The sequence below is a fragment of the Mastomys coucha genome, unplaced genomic scaffold, assembly GCF_008632895.1.
Source record: "Mastomys coucha isolate ucsf_1 unplaced genomic scaffold, UCSF_Mcou_1 pScaffold20, whole genome shotgun sequence".
Classification (NCBI taxonomy): Eukaryota; Metazoa; Chordata; class Mammalia; order Rodentia; family Muridae; genus Mastomys; species Mastomys coucha.
In genome coordinates this window covers 84,899,823-84,913,694 of record NW_022196903.1, presented here as the reverse complement: position 1 = coordinate 84,913,694, position 13,872 = coordinate 84,899,823, and the positions used below count along the sequence as shown (strand labels likewise).

At 51.5% G+C, this 13,872-nt stretch overlaps 1 protein-coding gene across 3 annotated transcripts in view; it reads right to left on the bottom strand.

Annotated features, from left to right (window-relative positions):
- Positions 1 to 398: 398 nt before the first annotated feature.
- Hdac11 (histone deacetylase 11) overlaps positions 399 to 13,872 on the bottom strand; it is a 17,039-nt gene continuing 3,565 nt past the window's right edge. For 2 of the 3 annotated variants that reach the window (XM_031382576.1, XM_031382579.1), the window contains 6 exons: positions 9,254 to 9,370; positions 8,630 to 8,672; positions 7,042 to 7,118; positions 6,013 to 6,075; positions 5,395 to 5,491; positions 3,989 to 4,586 (listed from right to left, as the gene is read on the bottom strand). In XM_031382576.1, the coding sequence (XP_031238436.1) occupies positions 4,144 to 4,586; positions 5,395 to 5,491; positions 6,013 to 6,075; positions 7,042 to 7,118; positions 8,630 to 8,672; positions 9,254 to 9,370 (840 nt within the window). In that variant the 3' untranslated portion in view covers positions 3,989 to 4,143. Of the gene's footprint in view, positions 1,945 to 2,648; positions 2,828 to 3,988; positions 4,587 to 5,394; positions 5,492 to 6,012; positions 6,076 to 7,041; positions 7,119 to 8,629; positions 8,673 to 9,253; positions 9,371 to 13,872 lie in introns of those variants that run through there. The other variant, XM_031382578.1, reaches the window with a different exon arrangement.

Below are 13,872 nucleotides of genomic sequence, written 5' to 3'. Positions count from 1 at the left end.
CCTTCCATCTACTGCCCTGGCTGGGCCCCGCCCACTATGCGGAGTAAGCCACGCCCACTGTACCGTCCTCTCAGCCCAGATCTGCTGGCCTGTTACCCCTCACTTTCCAGATCCCAACCCCAGGTGATCTTATTGCCAAGGATACCGTACCTCCTTTGACCCCTGCACCCGTCACCCCAGCAAAGGATGAGCCTCACACTTCCACAGCTAATGAAGTTGCAACCTTGCTCATTACTCAGACATGTGTGGCCAGGGGCAAACTCCTCACCCTCCTTCTGGGGACTCAGTTACCTTATCTGCTAAAATGGGAATTGTGCTATCCTCAGACCTTTGACGATGGAAAAAACAACAACAACAACAACAACAACCACTCATCTTGGGCAGCTGCCCTGGTTAAGTTTCTGGATTGGTGAATTTTGAATCTTTATTTCCAGTGGTCCTCAGGAGGCAGGTCTGTCTACCTCAGAACACACAGCAACAACCTGGAGCCTGAATGGCACTCAGACAAACTCCACCATAACAAACTGTGCTGTCACCACTCCCTGGGGGGTACCTCCAGTCAGATGCAGAGAGGCCATGGCAGAAGGGTGTGGAGCTGCATATTAGTACTGTGGGGTTTGGTCCAGGTCAGTGGTTTAGACAACTGGTGACTTTGGCATCCTCCCGACTCCGGCAGAGGGAGTATGAAGGACGCCATGAAGGCTGTGGGGATACCCCACATGGTAATGAATATGAGTCCTGTAGTTGGGGCAGATCCAGGGCAGGAGGAAACCCAGCTGGCCCACATCCTCTTACCCCTGTGCCTTTGGTTATGCTGCCAATCTCTGGCTAGGGGTGGCTGCTTTCCTGCCTACATCATGGAGAGCCCTGGCTGTCCCTTCAGGGTAGAATGGCCAGAGGGCAGGTAGACCTTGGGGCCACAGAGATGAAAATTGGGCACTTTGGGTGAGCCCAGTGGAGACTGTCGCTCACCCAAGGTCTGTGTGGCCACTGCACCTAAATGTTACCTTCGCTGGCTTCCTTCTAGCAAGCCCCAGCTAGGGCTAGCTTGCTACCAGCCTCCATCTCATTTCTGTCTGCTGGGCCTCTCGATCCTGGTCAGCAGCCCCTTAAAAACTCCAGTTGGGAGGGTCACTCCTGAGCTAAACACTCATCCCAAACTTGTTTCCATGCTAAACAGAGGAGATTACTGCCCAAGTTGGGGGCTTTGGGCATCCTCAATGTTCCACCCCATCACCATAGGGGTGGTTGGGAAAACAGGTCTGGCCCTTGGTTTAATGATGGGAACCCAAACTGGAGACTCCCAGCGTCCTTCCCAGTGCCCCCTGGAGGCTGGCTATGGAAACTTTCCTCAGACCCATGGGCACCATCCAGGAGGGGGACCCTCTCCAGACTGAAATCAGGGAGGGCCCTTCTTCTGGCTGACTAGACAGCAGGCGCCCCCATCCCAGAGGTCCCTCCCTGTGGCTGAAACTAAGCTGTCCTCTCTGACTCTTGATGGCCTGCCTGCATCCCGGGTGAGCTCCTCCCTGGGGCTCAGCTCTTCCACCCCAAGGCCCAGAGACCCTTGGGCACCTGGTGGGGAGTGGAGGAGCGGCCAGCAAGGCTGGCTCCTGCTCTTCCTGCCCCTCCACGCTCACTGGCAGCTGTCTTCACAGCAACAAACACAAGCGGGTGGGCGGGTGGATGGGGTGGGGGGCAGGAATGATAATGTTCTGTGAGTAGCCGTCAAGGCACAGCACAGGAAAGCAGGGGGATGCTTGAGTTCTGTGCCGAGACGCAGGGAAACTCAGGCCCAATGAGCCCCAGGTCATGCAAATTGAGGATGGAGTCGGCGATAATACGGGCTGTGCGCTTCTGGTACCCACCCGAGGTCACCATGAGGATGGGTATATCATGGGCTCGGACCACCCGGAAAACCACTTCGTCCCTCTTCACAATGCCCTGTGGGAAGACAGGAAGGGTGAGTTCAGATAGGCCTGAGTTCCCGTGGAATCAGAAAGTACTTCTGCAAGTCTAGCCCTGGTGTGGATTGCTGCTACTTGTAGCATCTCCTCCAGACATAAAGCTGCTCGTATTTTCTAATTTTGCCAACCCTCAGATCATGACTTTCCTGCCCCACCAGGGCCAGGACACACAACTTGGCAGATAGACAAATGCCCCAAAATGCCCTCCCTGGGGGGCAAGATGTGTCTCTGGGCTGACAGATGCATGTCCTAGGTGGCCCTAGGTCTCTGTGCTTGAATATGAAATGTCCCCCACAGGGTCACACGTGCTTGAACACTCGGCCCCCGGCAGGTGGTACTATATTGAAGCTCCTAGACCTTTAGTCGGCAGAGCCTGCTGGAGAAAGTACATCACGCTTTATACCTGCGGCCCACTTCCTGTTCTCTTTCTGCTTCCTGTGTACAGATGAAATGTGGCCTCTCTGCTTTCTGCCTACCCCACCAGCTCCGTGTTTCTTACTATGAGTTCCCTGCCATGAATAATTCCACTCCTTCAGAAACTGTGAGTTAAAATGATCCCTTTGCCCCAAGTTGCCACGTTTATCAGGAGTCTCTCGCAGCAACAGACAAGTGACTGATGGATGGTCAGACTGTGGCCAGGCTACAGACAAATCTCCAGGTGACCCCCATGCTAGGACGTACCGCTGGGCTGATGGACAGCCCCCCGAGGCGGTCCCCCTCCAGCACGTCTGTGCCCGCGTTGTACACCACTACGTCAGGCAGGTGCTCCTGGAGTGATCTCCTCACATTCCTCTCCACCTTCTCCAGATACTCCTCATCTTCTGTGCCCCACTCCAACTCCACCTTCCGCCTGATGGCCTCTGGGAAGGAGACATAAACAGCCCTGAGTACAAAGCAGGGAAACTGAGGCAGAGGATGGGACTGATGAGGGCGGGGACTTGTCAATATCCACAACAGGACTGAGTCCATCTCAGTCTGGCCTCTCCCTGCACTACAGCTGAGTGGCAAAGGGACATCCGTGGGAGGACAAGGTGACTAAAGCTGACACTATCCCTGAGGGCCTAGAGACCTTATCATTGAGCTGAACACCCCACATATTCAAGCTCAGGCTCCTAATAGTCCAGAGTCAGCTTAGGTAGGGTCAGCTATGCCTTACCTCACCATGTGTGCATACATAGCCCTGCCATGTTTTCATCTTAAATGTCCCAAGAGGCCCATTTGTCGAAAGCTTGGTTCCCAGCCCATGGTGCTACTGTCTGATGCTGCTACGAATGCCTGGACCTTTAGGAGGTTGAGTCAAGTGTAAGAAGTGATGCAACTTGACAGTGATATATCAGGACCATGCCCCTGAATGTGTCTCTGCCTCCAGTCATCATGAGGTGAGCTTTTCCTACCACACGTGCAGCCTTGGTACCCTGTAACGTGATAAGCCCAACGCAACAAAGTCTACTGAACAGAGTCCGGGACCTTAAAGACATGGGCCAAGACAAAATTTCCTCCTCTGAAGCTGAAGCCAGCTCCACTCCGAGGCTGCTGCTGGCCTTGGTAGTGGTTCCATGGCACTGGCTTCTTCAAAATCATCCTACATATTCTGTCACAGAGACAAAAAGCTGACTGAGCCTCTGCCACCAGTGGGGTAGGCAAGTTGCTGACTTCAAACTTGGTCTCAGAGCCTCTGGGTCATGCTTGAGCCCATTTCTGCTGTTTTTTTTAAAACAAACATTTGATTATATTTTAATTTACTTTATATTTTATCTTATTTTAGTTACATATATATGGGAGTATGTTCATTAGTACAGTGCCTGCAGAGGCCAGAAGAGGGTATCAGATCCTCCTGATCTGGAATCATAGGTGGTTGTGAGCCACCTCACATGGGAGTTGGGACTTGAACTCAGCTCTTTTTAAACTGAGCATTTCTCCCCCAGCCTTTATTTCTGGTACTAGGTTATGGAGTATAGCTCTGACAGATTTTTAGGAATATTATGTTAACATTTGAACTTGGAAGTGGAAAAGCCACTAAGTGTGGGAGCCTGGAAGATAAGTATATTGAAAGCAACACAGACAATGGAGGCCTGGGTTGTGAAGTTTCATGGGGAATCGTAGGCTCTATTCAAGGGCCATTTGAGTGCTGTTTTGTATTAAGAATCTGTGGTTCTGGTAAGCTGGGGGTAAAGAGTCAGCTGTGACTAACAAGAGGCCAATGACACCTAAGTAAAACCTTTGCTTTGCTGGGACAATTGACCTTAGTCAGGTGGGACTGAGAATTAGTGATAATTAAAAAAATGCCAGCATCATTAAGGCAAAAATCTGGGAAGTGTTTCCTCAGGGTCAGCACACAGAAGCAGGGATGCAGAGGAGGCCAAGCAGGGATGCAGAGGAGGTCAAGCAGGGATGCAGAGGAGGCCAAGCAGGGATGCAGAGGAGGCCAAGCAGGGATGCAGAGGAGGCCAAGCAGGGATGCAGATGAGGCCAAGCAGGGATGCAGAGGAGGCCAAGGCTGGAGACTGTGCTGGAAGCTGCGTTTTGTAATGTGCCTAAGAGTCTCCCACATGGTACTGGTTTTGAAGGCATGAAGAGGATATGGAGAAAAGTTGAGGCTTGATACCCTGTGGTGGAACCCTAAGAGAGGCCAGGGAAGGCTATTAGTGAATGTGTACCCAATGTAGACTCCAGAAATCTGAAGATTCTAGTACCACGTGATCAAGGTTATTTTAGATAAACTTTGGCTATTTTAGAGAAACTTCGAACTTTGAAAGATATCTTAAATGTCTTTTTAAATGGACTTTTAAAGTGCTTGAATTTTTAAAGACTGGAACGTTTGATATTGTGATATTAATATTATCATACTATCCTGGGAACAAATGGGAGAGGAAGGCTGTGATTGGATAGTGTTTGTCCGTCGCATTGATAAAAAGGGGGCAACTGTGTTGTATTTTATGGGCAGATGGTCCTAGGGCTTAAGGAAAGAAACTGAGCATGTCAGGAGGAGCAAGTTAGTGAGCAGCATTCCTCTATGGCTTCTGCTTCACTTCTTACCTTGAGTTCCTTCCCTGACTCCCCTCATAATAAACTATATACAGACGGTAAGCTAAAATAAACTTTTTCCTCTGCAGACTACTTTTAGTCATGGTGTTTTATCACAGCAATAGAAATCTAACCAAGGTACAAATCCTTTCTTCTGCCATCTTTATGTTTTCTATTTGCACCCCTGCTCGCTTATGCTCTCCCTCTCCCTCTCCCTCTCCCCCTCCCTCTCTCTCTCTCTCTGCTCACCTCTAATGTGAAGAGCCCTTGTGTGTACCCCTGTGGTCTTGGGGTCAAGTGACTCTCTTAGGTCGCCATGTGCTTGTGAGTATAGCGAGATAAACGAGTGGCATAGTCATACCCACTAGGCTCACACTGAGGACAGAGGTGGGGATAAACTTACCTTTTGCAAAGCGATCCCCAGGGTAGATGTGGCGGTTGTAAACATCCATGATGTATACTCGCTTGTCACCCATGAAGTCTCGCTCATGCCCGTTGCCCTGTGCACAGACACAACTGTCACTGCAGGCAGCTGCTCTCAGGATGGGGGTACCCCAACCACCACTTGAACTGCCTCCTGCTCTGTCGGGTGGCTTGACCTTAGGGATCTAGTGTCAGACAACTGACGGGCAGCAGAGTCAGACACACTCCAGACATGACCCCATAGCCCCCTTCAGAACCTGCGGTATGGCCAGCCCTGTCTCTCACCCTCTCTGTGAAACAGGGCAAGATCTGCCCTTGCTCGCTACCCTCTTGGCTCTCTCTGCAGGGGCATCAGTGGAATTGGGACATGGAGAAGAAACTGCAAAGGGTTGTATATGTGAGACTTGGTCTACTTGGAGCCGAGTGAGGGGACAGAGTTGCTGAGGCTTATGAAGAGCTCCTGCCTGGTATATGAGTGGTCAACAGGAAGCAGTGAGACCCCTTGGGTTCAAGGACAGAAGCTACCAGGGATATGGGAAGGGGACTCTCTCACCAAAGGAAAGCGCTGGTGCCTGGGCTCCTCCTGCAGGGTGCTCACCTGGTGGGCATCGAGATCAATGATGGTAGCTCTGGAAATGCCTTCCACACGTTCAAACAGGAACTGACAGGGAGAGAAGATGTGTGAGGACCTGACAGGTCAGAGGACCCAACCTTTTGGGGAACTAAGGAAAGGGATTGAGGGGTCAGGAGGACAATGGGCAAGACATCACTTTCCCAGAAGTACTGGGGTGCTAGGAGAAATGGGGGGACAGTGGAGGGTGGGGAGGAGTGGGAAAGGGAGGGAAGGCTTTGGGGGCAGGGAGTACACTATGGCCTGAAGGTTAAGAGATCAGGTCGTGGATCCCATGGGGAATGTGCGGTTGACAGATTAGCCCCAGTCTTAGACTTTAACTCCCCAAACTTCGCTTCATTTTCTAATGCTAATTCCTGATGCCTCTTCCTCCACTAGGAAGCCTCTTCTCTCTTCCCCTCCAAGTTCTAACAGCAAGGTCTGCTGACAGCCTATCTACATACCTATAAGAGCAGAGACTCCATTAGCCTGGCACCCACCATGAGACTGGGTAGGGAACACACTGGGGGCTCAGGGGTTCTACAGAATCACAGACTGGGCAAGCTCCCTTCACTCCTTAGAGTGATTCTCAAGAAGGGTTCAGTGAGGGGAGGAGCAAGGGACGGAGCTGGGTCCAGTTGGGCTATGAAATCAATACCAGCTGTGTGGAGCTCTGCTGTCACCAGGATCCTAACTTGTCCCTGCCTCACTCCTCCCCACTTCAGTCGCACCCTTCTTCATACCCACATCTGTCCCTCCACCCACACCTACTCCTAGCACTGGGGAGCTGTGATGACTCCTTCCTGCCTTCTAGGTTCAAACCTTCTAGTGGCTGGAATGTATGTCAGGTCCAGTTTGGGTCCTGGCCAGGTTGAGCAGCTAGAGAAGTTCCACTGTTCCGTGAGGAAGATCCCCCCACCCCTACACTGTAAACCCACCTCCTTCCCCTGGAGTGCGTGGTGAGCTATGGGATGATGTGGTTTTTAGAGGTAAGGTACCACAGGTTCAGAGACACACCTTGATAGCCAGTGTGATGTCTGCATAGGCGCAGAAGCCCCCGCCACGGTCACTGGAGCAGTGGTGGAAGCCACCACCTGCAGAAAGCCAGGCAGTGGTGTTGGTCAGAACCAGCTCTGGGTGCCCTCTACCTCCCTACCATCCCCTAATGCCCCTCCTGTTGGGATTCCAGGTTGGCCAAGTGAACAGAACACCTGGGCATGTCATCACTCCGGGTCAAGAGGTGGCTCAATGCCATCGCCACCTCACTCCACAGTAAAAGCCACTTTTCAGGGATACCCAGCCATGTCGGCCGGCTGAGCTGCCCTGGGGTTCCCACACCAGGAAAAGAGGCGGCGTTAGCAGGCTTGCTTTGGACCCAGGTTCTCCTCATAGTGGACAGAGATGACTAGGAAGGGCACCCTCTGCTGGCCACAGCTGTCCATGCCATTCCAAACCCTGAGACATAGTCTGGGAGTCCCCTTTTGCTTTGGACCAGAGAGCTATTGTTGCCTTCCTTCTCCTAAAATGGCTAGTAAGCTGCTACAGCCCCTGTATCCCTGGAGACCCTGGAGGTCCAAAACTATCCCCACCCTGACGGTGTGAGGCTGGGGTGCAGATGAAGGACTTGCCTCTTCCACTCCCTGGGGAGTCCTAACAGGGCACACAGCTTGCTGAAGCCTCTCTTTAGGCCAGAAGAAAGCTCCATCTTCACCTTTTACAGATGAGCTGCCCGGGACACAGAGAGGGCCAACAACATGCCCAGAAAATACAACAAGGAGACAGCAGCACCATCAGTGAAGTCCAGGCTTCATCGGGACCTACATGCTCAACTAGTCAGGTGCTAGTTTCCATGACAGGAGTATCACTGAGGTCCTCCATGACCTGGGAACTATGCTACAGACACACAGGGCATCAATTACCCATGTGCCTATGCAACTGGTTATCCTAACACCACGGCTATGCCAGGTCTAATGCTAGGTACCTGGCAATGCAAGCAGGAAGATCACAGCCCCCAGCCATGGAGAGTTCACAAAAAAAGGGATCAGGTCCTGCTACAGGGCCCTGCACACGCCAGCAGCTTCTGTACAAGACAACTATGCAACAGCAAAGGAACGGCTACTAGGAAAAAAGTTCTTCAACTGTCAAAGACTGTGAAGACAGATTGCAGAGACCACACAGAACCGGAAAGCACTGCCCCCCGCCCCAGACTCCTGATGTGGCACTAAGCCTGGGCCTCTCCACTCACCTCATGGCCAAGCCCTGTCCACTGGCCTACATCCCAGAAAGATGGACCCTTTCAGGAGAGCCACATGGAGGCAACTAATGCCACACAAACATGCCCAGGGACCTACCTGAGGGATGGCTCAGGCTCTCTGGGTGGAAGAGAGCTCCCTGTCATTGGAAATGTGTAAATGTTGGGCGGGGGCATTCTCAGAACAAGTATCTCACAGGAGAGAGAGGTACCCGTGAGGCCCACACAGGAACCAAAAGGCTGTATACTACTCCAGGCTACTAGGCTGGCTCTGAGGGCTTGCCTGTCCCTCTGTCCCCACACTCTTTCCACCTCCACCGGGACAGCCAGACATTCTGAAGCTCCAGCACTCACCAACATTGATGGCCCAGCCTCGCTCCACAGCCAGCTTCCCTGCCTTTGGAGACAAGCAGAGGGTAGGAGTTCAGGCCTCATCCCGAGGCAGGCATGTAGGCAATCAATATGAGCTCTGGGGCAGGAATAGGCCCAGAACGAGGAATAGGTAGAAAGAGGCAGCACCTCATTTCTCAACAGACCAGTGGTGATCAAGGGGAAAGAAACCAAACTGCCAGAGTGGGGAAGGGTTCAGAGTGGCCCTCCCAGTTTTACAGGAAAAACACCAGAAATTCAAGTGAGGTGAGCTGAGGATTCCCACATGGCTTTTCGAATGGAAAAAGAGACAGTCTGCTTGAGGAAATACCACAAGCTGGTGGGTGCTATCCTGCAGGCATTTTAGGGGAATGGCAATAAACACAAAATGTGGTAGTGCCAGAGTACAATGACCAAATGCTGGGACAGACCTCATTCATTCTGACACAAAGTGTTCCTCAACCAACTCCCCAGCAGTGAGTAGCACTACTGTAGAACATATGCTTGTTGGGTTACGAGCCCAGTAACTCAAATTGTTATTGGATGGGACAAGTCCCTACAGGGCAAAGTGGGGGAGGGGCCTGGAGGTGCACACCCCAGCCAGCCTACCATGATGGTGCCTCCAGTCTGGGTCCGCAGGGGCCTCAGCACCTTCCTCTGCACAAGGAAGTTGGGGAGAAAGATGACAGGGGGGATCTCAGTGATGGTAGCCACCACAAAGGACCACTGTGGAAAGAAACATGGAAGTCAAACTTGATGCCAGGCCTGGACATGGTGGCTCCCCTCTCTTTCTTGGGAAATGACAGCTGGGAGCCACCTTTGAGTCCCAGCTTTGTGCTTGGGCACAGTGAAGTTGATGGCAGTGTTCTGAGGCACTCTTCTGCCCTCTTGTGTCTAGAATAAAGACTGCAGGCTGTGCTGAGACTGCATGAGGCTCCTCTGCTCCCTGCAGCCAAGACCTAACTAACCAAAGGAGGGCTCAGTGTCAGTCAGCACTTCCTACGGACTTAGGGCCTATGAGACAGCCAAGTGGGCTTGGGGTCCTGTCTTGTGCTGGGACACTTGTAGCCAAGGCTAACCAGCCAGCAGGTGTTATGACAGAGAAGTACCAGTCTTCACTGGAAGCGAGAGAGCCTTGTGGAAAAAAAAAAAAAAAAAAAAAAAAAAAAAACCTACAAAAGGTAAATAGTGGCCGGGCAGTGGTGGCGCTCGCCTTTAATCCCAGAACTTGGGAGGCAGAGGCAGGCCGATTTCTGAGTTCGAGGCCAGCCTGGTCTACAGAGTGAGTTCCAGGATAGCCAGGGCTACACAGAGAAACCCTGTCTCGAAAAACCAAAAGGTAAATAGTGATCAAGAGTCCCCCAGATGCAGGCTTTAGGGAAAGGGGTTGTGCCCAGGAATGTCAGAAGCTGGACAGGGCAGGGCAAGGAAGCCTCTCTGGTCTTCCGTGGTTCAGGACCTGGTCTGCTAGCACAGGTTCACAACATACTGTCAGAGCAGAACAGAGGCACAGGAGGAGGAGGAGAGCCAGAACTAAACACTAATATTGCAGGGCCCCCCGGACCCCCATCTCCAGCTGATGTGAGGTACTTTGTTCTTTTCCCTGCACTCACAATCCTGACTCCACTGCTTTCTGCTCGGCACTGCAGAGGCAGGTTTTGATCTAGCTCCTCCTGCTGCTCCTTGCTCTTTTCGTTGGAGACAACAATCTCTCTACATATCCCTGGATGTCCCTGGGATATCCCTGGTACTATGTAGACCAGGCTGGCCTCCAACTCAGAGACACCTGCCTTTGCCTCCAGAGCACTGCAATTAAATGTATGCGCTACCATGCCCTGCCTGCTCTACCTTTACAGCGGTTCCATGCTCTCACCAGCGGACGGCTTCTTGGCCAAGATCCATGTGTAAATGGGGTCATATTTACATGGAACCTGGGCACATCCCCCTGCATAAGTCATGCCTACATTGCTTATAACATGGGGCATATTACCACACTGCCATAGTATAGGGAGTAACACAAGAAATGAGTGTGTTAAGATGGATGCATTATTGTTTTGAGAAGATTCTCCCTCTGTGGTTGGTTGGACAAGAGAACAAAAGACCCAAATATATGAGCCTGTACTTATGAGTCAATCTCGAGCTAAAGGGCGTGTGACAGTACACGTCTGTCATCCCAGTTTAGGAGGTGGAGGCAGACGACTCTGAAGGCCAAGGCCAACCCTGGCTACATAAGACCCTGCCTCAAAGAAACAAAACAAAACATACATATTTAATGAGTCCCGTGCCTCAGTTACTTCAGGCATCTTTCAAATGCTGGCCAGACACTGAGGCTGGTGGTTGGATGGAGCTGATCTAGGATGTGCCCATCATGACAGCTTTCTCAGGCAGCACTGCTCTGGAAAAAAACCTGTTGGTGAGCAAATAAAACATTGGTGCAAGGGAGGGATGGGTTGTGGCTGGGCTCTGGAGGAAGAAGGAGAAAGGGGTTTGGCAGAGTGGGCCGTGGGCCAGGGAGATGGCAGTTACACTGATCAGAGCGAGAGGACTCACAGTGAAGGGTGTGACATCGCATGGAGGGTGAGCGGCAGAAGACAGAGCAACTGAGAAGGGCCCCCGTGTGTGTGTGGGGGGGGGGACAACAAGAGACAGATAAGATTGTCTGGGATGTGCAGCAGGCCTGTCGTCACCTCCTGAAAACACTTTCCTAGCTGCCCAGAAGGCTGCTGTAGACCTGCACACGGCTACCACACATCTGTGTCACCATCCAAAGACACACGGCATCTGGGTCTATCCCCCTCAGAGATACACTAGTACTATCAATCCTTTATCTAAAATAAAACTGTGGGGTCTAGAGGCCTGTGCCTGTAAATCCATCAGCTTAGGAGGTTAAAGATCATGAGCTCACACCAACTTTGTCTCAAAATTAAAGGCTTTTTTTTTTTAATTAAATTTTAAAGAGGGAGAGACTGATGATGTAGTTTAGTGATTGGGTGCTTGCTTGAGATTAGACCGACAAACAAACCTAAACTCTCAGGGATCCCTGGGTTCTGTTACTTTTCTTACGCTACCAATCAGGTGAATGCAAAGTTTTGTGTTGGGTGCTGCAAGCTCCTGATTTCATATCCACCTGGGCTCTCTTCTGCTTCTATCTGCTATTTGTTATTTAATTTTGCTTGCTATTAACTTAATAAACTCATTCATTCAAGTTTCACATGGCTATGCTAGATATTTTCTTGGTTCAAAACCAGTGTATATCCCACAATAAGCAAAATTAGACATTGAGACATACGTGTATGGGTATATCCATAGCAACACTATTGCTGATCATTAAAATGGGAGAAACAGCTCACATGTGCATAAGCTAATGGGTGGACAAACAAGATGTGATACACCACATGGTAGAGTATTATGCATCCGTGAAGACGAATGAATACGGGGTGGTGTGTGGCTCCCTGGCAAAGCACGTTCCCTGAATACTTGAGCTATCAATCCCAGTCACTGGGGAAGAAAAAGGCATGGTACCTGCTCAATATGCTGTGTGGTGGGGCAAGCCAGATGCCAAAGCTCACACACTGTTTGATTCCATCTGTACTAAGTCAAGTACAAAGTACATGAGTCTGTGAAGGCACAGTAAGTGGGCGGAGATGGGGCAGAAGGCGGGGAATACCAGGGAGCAAGTGCTTTGTGGGGTCAGGTTTCCTTTCAGGGTGATAGGAACGGAACAGCTATAGATCGTGATATCACATGGATGAATGATGGAGACGCTGGTGAACCTTAAGACGGTGGATTGTGAAATATGTATTTAACCACACTTTTTTAAAGGAGAGATGGGCCTCTTGGAAGATGGGAAGAACTGACTAAGAACTGACCCAGGTTCCCATCCCAGACAGCCTCTCCCATCTTCTCTGCTCTATGGGTGCCCTGAGGTCAGTCTCCCTCCCTCCCACCCGGCCTTTGCACTTGTGGCTCATGCTTAGACTCTCTTTCCCTCGCTCTCACCCTTCATGCCTGCGGGCCTCACTGTCCTCCACGCCCTACTTTGCTATCCCCCTTTGTGCAGGTGCTTGGCACATGTTCAGCATGTCATATTTCTTCTTTGCTCTCCACTGGAGAGGGACTTGGTCTCTGACTCCATCCCTCCCCTGTAGGACTCAAAACAGTGTGCATGTTGGTTATGAACTTGCTGATGGTGCTCAAGGACAGACCCTGGGAGCTTCCCAGCTCTGACCTGCTCCCAGGGGCAGGGCCCTAGAGTTCACAGCAAGTAAAGAACAGTGCTGATGTTGCCAAGATTCCAGTCTTCATAGGTCCAACCCTAGGCTGTACACACAGTAGGTGCTCCAATGCTGTCTTTCTCTTTTGGTGCCCTGCTCACTGGGATGGGAGGCCACAGCACTGCAGGTTTCCCAGCCTGGCAGGTGTGTGGGAGAGAACAGAGGAAGCAGTGGGGAGCGAGGACGCAACACCACACCCACAGAAAGACCTAAGAACAACCTAAAGAGACCTGCCAGACACCACTCGGGACGTCCACAGTAGAGGAAAGAGACAGACAATGTAGACATGGGGTGGAGGTGGGAGGTGTGTACCTGAGCTGTGCATTAGCTAGGTCTCACCTGAGTAGCCACACTCACTGTGGCCTGGCCACTCAAGATTTGGTGTATTATAAAAGTTATGTTTCTCCCTTTGATCTGGCCCCCACGAAGCTCTGAGCCAAGTGTCCTCTTGGTGAACAGCTATGTGTTACGCTGATATTGCTGAGCCCCTTACCCCCTCTCTGTTCTTATTTTCTATTTGGGAATCACAGACTACGCTGCTTCTGGATTTGGGGCACACCTGCCCTGTACATTTCCCATAAGGTTTTAATAAATGGAGGGAATCCTAGTAGCTATCCCCCCAACCTCTGTCTCTCCCTGTCCAAACTCAAGAGCATCCTTACCCCTGCCATCCCCTCCCCCTCTGACTCCTGGCCAGGCTTCTGAGCTGTGGACTAAATCACGCATGTCTGGGCCCCAGGAAACCAGGGCAGCCAGGCACTGGGCTTCCAGCCAGCGCCTCACACCTCTCTCCTGGGAGCCTGGTCTCAGCGTCTTCCTGGCAATCTTTCCCAAGCTCACACTGCCATGGCCCATCTTGAATTCTCAGAGCTCAGGCGTGGCTGGAAGGGAAAGAGGCAGCAGCTGTGGCCCTGGTCCTGAACAGATGCTTGAAAGGGCCCTCCCCATGCTTAA